We start from the raw sequence: 6688 nt of genomic DNA, 5'->3' as shown, positions 1-6688 counted from the left end.
TTTTAATGATAAATGTATTTCTTTTCCTGTGCAGGTTATACGTGCATGTACGCGATGGTTTCGTATTTGATCTATTCTTCGTGCATGTACGCGATGGTTCCGTATTTGATCTATCCTGCAGAGGCCGAAGAACAAAGATGTTTTTACGATGGCATCTACACGCCTGGTGCGTATGGTGTTTTTCTCCTCCATGGATGACGGTGTAATCTTTGGATATGATTTGCCCCATTCTAGGCTAGATTGACATGTTATACAGAGGCCACGCATTCTTTCGATGGAGCTGTATTACCTTAATAAATCAATTCAATGAAGTATCCTTTATCAAAAAATATGTCATTTGATGCATAGGATAGGTTTCCCCCTTTAATTTAGGCTACTGTTTTTTTAATCTTTAAAATGTAATGGATTGCTTCTTTTTACAAGAAGATGTTTGATTTCTATACTACATAGTAATAGGAATCCACTTTTATAAACCTTCATAGAATTTTTTCTCTAAAATATCATGTACCATATAATTCGTCTTTATATCTTTATTTGAGAATGATGGGTGACTTGACTGGAAGGTGTTGTACCGTTGAGACCTGGCGTTTTACTTTAGAAATTAATCCTTGGTTGGATAGTTAGTAGGATAGTTGTATTCTTTACCAATTAAAGTTTAAGTTTCAAATTTGACGTGATGTTCATATTTTCCAAATTTATTTTAGGCCTTTAGAAAATGTACGTTTAATGGAATAAGATGATTTCCTCGACTACGAAAATGTATGTGACAACTTTATTAATCGTAAGATGCCTCAACAACTCAGTGTCTCGAAGATACTCATAGGATACGACATGTATGGATGTGTTTATAAAAATAAATGTATATATATGAACATCTGCATTACAGTTAGAAAGAATTCTTTTACAAAATCCTTACAAACCAAAGGAAGCCGCTACCAATAATTACAGTAAATTCCCCTCAAAAATTAAAATAAAATAAAATAAATTACAGTCAATTTTTACAGTAACACGTCGCATTCATTTCTCGTTTTTAAAGGTACTCAAGTCGTAGAGACTAGAGAGCAAATAACAACAAGCCAGAAGCAACGGCAAAAGCGGAGAAGGGGCTACAAGCGCCATGTCTCGCCGCGCGTCCTCACACGTGCCCCTCGCCCCTCATTCCTGTTGCATACCGGCATGACAACCCTCTTATCCGTCCAACAACCAGAACAAGTCAGATACTATCACGGGCCTATAAATCCAAGACCAACTAACTAGCAGGGCAAGCCGATCCGCCGCCATCGCCACTCGCAGCATCACACGCAAAAGTCTAGAAAGAAGTAGTTTTAGCCCGTGACCACCTTAATCCCGACGCACAGCCATCAGCCTCGCGTTCACGAGGGGCCTGCCGCCATTGCTGCAACTTGGAGCTTCTTCTTCCCGTCGTGAGTGATATAAAGGAGCTGGACACGATGCAGAGCGGCCAGCAGCAAGCGAGGAGGAAGAACGCGCAGGTGCTGGACGGGTCGGACATCCGGGAGCTGGTGGAGAACAAGGAGGCGTTCGCGAAGTTCGTGGAGAACAAGTTCCGGCACCTTGACGCCGACGGCGACGGGAGGTTGTCGTTGAAGGAGCTCCAGCCCGCCGTCGCGGACATCGGCGCCGCCATCGGGCTGCCGGCGAGGGGGTCGTCGGCGCAGGCGGACCACATCTACTCCGAGGTATGCCAAAAACGCAACCCCCCTCCGTATGTGTGTTGACGACGTGTATCGTCCTCGCCGTTCAAGACTTTTAGTTTCCTACTACTAAAAGTTTTGTTTTACAATATATAAGACCTGTAGTTGGACATAATTAGATGCAATCCTTAGTGAAAGTTTGAAAAAAAAGAACTCGTTGTGTAGCGAACATTGTTTATCCATCTTTTATTTTTTGCAAAAAAAAAAAAAAAAAGCAGTACCCTCCTTCTTTGGACACGCTTCATGTCTCTAGAATGGCCCAGAACGGGCACGTGGTTTCAGATACTCAATTGGGATTCCAAATGGCTGCAAAGACTATCCGGTCAGCCTAACACGTATACATATATTCCGACACATCTATACCATCTACAGTATATCTATACCACTATGTAGTGTACCAATAACCTCAGATATTAGCCGTTTGATATGCAAACAATATCATCCGTTGGATAGAGTTATCACCTCAAGTGTTCTAGAAGCATCTTTCCACATGCTTATCTGATTCTCTAATAGAGAAGGGACAGAGAACAATCTTGATTCTAGAAGGGTAAGAACCAAGTTGAATCTTGTCCAATATGATTCTAGAAAAGGAAATAAGTATCCAACTTTCCTTTGTACAGCCCCTATAAGAGATTTTGATATGGATTAAAGGTGGATTGAAGTGAAGATTAGAAGGCACCTCTTGAATTGAAAAAGATATTATAGTCTTCTGTATTCAAATCAACCAATTCAGTACGCTTGATGTGCAGTCTAATATGGCGATAGCCTTTTTAAGTAATTTTAAGATTCATGCAAACTTTTAAGGAGATGTACCGAAGCAAAACTTATAAGTATTGGGACCTCTTTTTTCCATGTTATTATACATTTAAATGACGTTTTTTCCCATGTTATTATATATTTAAATGATGTTCAAGCACGTACAATTTACTAGTATTTTAAACAACGTTTTGTATTTTGAGTTCTGTTGGTTCCTCAAATTTTAACTGTGCTAAAAGTTAGCACCAGGTAACTAATTTTTAACTGTGCTAAAAGTTAGCACCAGGTAACTAATATCATCCGTTCGCGTGCTAAGTTCACTGATATAATGATTTGTAATATGAGGTGCAGGTTCTAAATGAGTTCACCCACGGGAAGCAAGATTCGGTGAGCAAGCCGGAGTTCCAGCACGTGCTGTCCGACATACTCCTCGGCATGGCGGCGGGGCTCAAGAGGGACCCAATCATGATCCTCAGGGTGGACGGGGAAGACCTGAACGAGTTTGTTGAGAGCGCTGCGTACGAAGCAGAGGCAGTCGCCATATTCTCTCAAATCGAGTCGGGAAATTCGTCGTTGCGACAATGTTTGCCCGCCGCTCTTCGACAGCTGACGGTCGATCACGGCATGCCACCGGCTTCGGACTCTCTGGTATTCACTTTGTGCAGTTTCACAACGAAAGTTGCAACCATAATTGTTGATGTCTGTGATAAGGCTCGTGGAGCGTTTGCTGACAATTGAGTGTTTGTGATAGGTTATGGAGAAGATCATAGTACCTGCATTGCAGGAACTGCCAGCGGACCAGCTTGACCAGCCAGCATCGCAAGAGGTCTTCTTCCAAGAGTTCAAGAAGTATTTGGGAATGATCGCCCGGCGACTCCAGGAGTGCCCGATAATTGTGGCGCACACGGAGAACACCTTTGATGGGGCTGGCATCAGGAAGATACTGTCGAACAAGTTCGAGTTCGACAAGGTATACTGATACTAAGATACATGTTCTGCAAGTTCGATTTTATCTGTGGAAAATGTATTCAGTTAAACCATATTGATCGATACACATCGATGCATTTTTCTCCCAGCTGCTGGATTCTGTCTGGGGAGATGTCCCCAAGGAACACAAAGATAGAACATCAAAGAAGTACCTTCGCGTCGCGTTTGACAAGATGGCCGCATCAGTAAATCTACCACCGTATGGAGCTGTTAATCAGGTAATTTAAAAGAGATCATTTCCATGTGCTAAATCATCATTCCGAAGCTGATAACTGTCGAATGGAATGAATGTTCAGAGCCGTGTTGGATAAAATTCTAATGATGTACGATCTTCAATAAAAATGTACAGGTGGATGCTATGGTGAACGACGCGTTCAAGATGGCGAACGCCGACGACGGGAAGGCGGTGGACGAGGCCGAGTTCAAGAAGCTGCTGACCGAGATCCTAGGAGCGGTGATGCTTCAGCTAGACGGCAACGCGATCGCGGTCTCCACCAACACCGTCCTCCACGAGCCCATGTCCACTTCGTCGACCTTGTTGTCACCGTCGCCGTCGTCGCCCACGGTGTCATCGCCGAGCGAGTAGACACATGTTCGGTAGAGTAACAGTTTCCGCTGACTGTAGCTGCGGTCGACCCCGGAATCTACCTGATTACACTGCAATAACGTGACGTTCTTGCCTGAACGTCAACCTGAGACGGGGGTGCTTATATGCATACTGTTGATGTGTGTAACCTGCTCGGTAATTTATGATGAAATAAGGCTTTTGCTTGCCAGAAGGGAGAAGTGTAGGGCTGAGGTATGTATCTCACAACTGTAGGTTTTAACGCGTCGCTCGCCCATTGAGAGGAACCCGTCGCTTCGCTCTCGCAAAAGCCAACTCCTTCGCAGAGGCGACAGTTTCTGCCGCCCTTCGACGCCGGCGAGCGGTGATCTCCAACCCTCTCCATCCGCTGCTTCCGCGGCTGATGGATGGGGGTGGGCTTCCGTTTATCTTTTTGTTGTTCTATAGGTTTAGGGATTCGTATTCATCTAAGATGGGAATGTGTCGGCCTGGACGTGGCCTTGGACCTGGCCCGTGGCCTCAAAGCCAATTTCAGGGACCATGGATCGACTCATTCTAATAAAATCATATGGTCTTGTTGTTTCATTGGATAAACCAGGGTCGATTCAAAAGTCAGCTATAGTTTCACAGTTTTTTTTTTTTGCTCGTGGCCCCGTTCGGTCTTGACCCACTCGGTCCAGATCTGGTCCAGGCCTGATAACAAAACAGGCTGGTCCGGTCCCTTCAAACAAACCCGAAAATTGATCGGTCCGGTCAGGTTAAAGCTTGGCCCGACCGAACAAACCAAACAAGCAGCCGACAGCATGGCGAGGGCGTGCTGGAGGCGTGTCGTGGGTGTGTTGGAGGTGTGGCGGCCCAGGCGTGGCGGGGGCGTGCTGGAGGCGTGTCGTGGGTCCTGTGCCATGGCTGCCGCCGTCCAGAGCACAAGCTCCCGTGGAAGTGGTCACCGGCCTCTCCAGGATGAACCACCATGTCCAGGAGCTTCGCAAGCATGAGATCTCCTTCCCCCGCAACGAGTCGATCGGATTCGTCATGAATCAGTCGCCATCATGCTCCATCTCCGGCTCTGACTGTTGTCGTTCGTCGTCGATTGTGTCGCCGTAGTTGCTTCCCCGGCCTTCATATTGAACTCTACATGAGTGCCTACATCTATTCCCTCTGTCCCCGCTTCTGATTACGGCCTAGAGCCTTTGCTAGCCGACGTCATGGTCAGTACCTCGCCACCGATGAGTTGTTGGCCGGTCCGCCGTTCGGTCCGGGCTTTTGCCTCGCCGATGCGAAGAGGACCATGAGCCTGCTCGGTCCGGTCCAGTCCGGACCGCCGGCAGATGGTCCAAACGACGGTTCAGACCAGGACCGGATCGGCTTGGACCGTGTTCACCCTGAGTGCTAAGCATCAAACGTTACAGCATTGGATTCGAATATTTTGATGGGAGCCACCAGGAATCAGACTACTGATTCTTTGAATTGTATCAGACTAGTCATTGACCGTTGGATAAGAAGTATGATGACCCAGACTACTGATTCTTTGAATTGTATCAGACTAGTCATTGACCGTTGGATAAGAAGTATGATGACCATTTGATTCGACGGTGCAGCCCGGCGCATGGTGCCATGATGTTGGATTGCTTCCTTAAAAAGTGCACCCATTATTTAGTTTGCATGCGTAATTCCATATTAATTGCAATCAATTTGTTTCCTAACAACTACTACAAATTAGGGCATATCAAATTGATTAGGCGCCATGTTACGTGTTTCCATGCATGCGACTTGCTTCCATTCTTTATTTCGAGTATAACTATAACTACCTCAAAGAAATATTATTTTCCTTCTTTGGCCAGCCTCGGAAATTGTTTCCATGACGAACATAGATTTTTTCCATTCTGTTATAAACTTATCATTGATTTGTTAATGTCGATTCCTTTCATGTGGTAAAATTGTTTGATTCAGTCAGCAGAAATATTTTCTTCGACGGCAACTCATCTTTGTTTTGATCTTGTTCGACCATATTTGTGTCCAATGCACGTAGAGAAAAACAATTTCAAGTGACAAGAAAATTATTTTAATTGTAGAACAGTGGAGCTCTCTTTTCTTTACGACTAGCATAACTGAGCTCTCGACAAAAGCAAAACTGTTTGCAAGAAATACTCTTTAAAAAGACAAAAATGTGCTACCAAAGTAACTCGAGATTACTTCCATCTAGTAGAAATTTCTGATTCGATTGTTTGCACAAAGTGCTTCCATTGCAACCGACGATCACTTCATCTAGTTAGAATTACTTTATTTCAGTTGCCCGTGAACATTGCTTCCATAGTAACAAGAGATTTAACATGTCATATAAATTTCTTCTATGGCCACAACAACCAGAATGATGACACGTTATGTGTATCTTGGGCTGTAGGCACAATGCACACAACAGTGATGGCTACGCAGGGGACAAGTTGGCAACGCCATGAAAATTGGTATTTGCGTCCATCAAATTAAATTGGGACTTTGCTTCCAAATAATTTGGTGTTTGCGTCCAATGAAATGGGAATTTGCTTCCAAAGAACTTGGTACTTGCATCTAAAAAGATGGATTTGCTTCCTTACAACAAAAATGACGTATATGATCAGGTTTTGCATCCCTTACACAATGCAGACACCATATTTCTAAAGATATACAT

At 44.5% G+C, this 6688-nt stretch overlaps 1 protein-coding gene across 1 annotated transcript; it reads left to right on the top strand.

Annotated features, from left to right (window-relative positions):
• Nucleotides 1-1101: 1101 nt before the first annotated feature.
• On the top strand, nucleotides 1102-4237 carry LOC123427599. Its single transcript, XM_045111676.1, has 5 exons — nucleotides 1102-1700; nucleotides 2823-3119; nucleotides 3223-3441; nucleotides 3548-3676; nucleotides 3808-4237. The coding sequence occupies exons 1-5, from the start codon at nucleotides 1452-1454 to the stop codon at nucleotides 4042-4044; spliced, it is 1131 nt and encodes a 376-aa protein (XP_044967611.1). The 5' UTR covers nucleotides 1102-1451; the 3' UTR covers nucleotides 4045-4237.
• Nucleotides 4238-6688: the final 2451 nt, after the last annotated feature.

The sequence above is a fragment of the Hordeum vulgare genome, chromosome 2H (assembly GCF_904849725.1).
Source record: "Hordeum vulgare subsp. vulgare chromosome 2H, MorexV3_pseudomolecules_assembly, whole genome shotgun sequence".
In the NCBI taxonomy this organism is placed as follows: Eukaryota; Viridiplantae; Streptophyta; class Magnoliopsida; order Poales; family Poaceae; genus Hordeum; species Hordeum vulgare.
This window is presented reverse-complemented; position numbering and strand designations above follow the sequence as displayed.

Coding starts and splice junctions, on each gene's coding strand:
- LOC123427599 (XM_045111676.1), top strand. CDS start 1,452: ATGCAGAGCGGCCAGCAGCAAGCGAGGAGGAAGAACGCGCAGGTGCTG. Junction 3,120..3,222: donor CACCGGCTTCGGACTCTCTG/GTATTCACTTTG, acceptor TGTTTGTGATAG/GTTATGGAGAAGATCATAGT. Junction 3,677..3,807: donor CGTATGGAGCTGTTAATCAG/GTAATTTAAAAG, acceptor AAAAATGTACAG/GTGGATGCTATGGTGAACGA.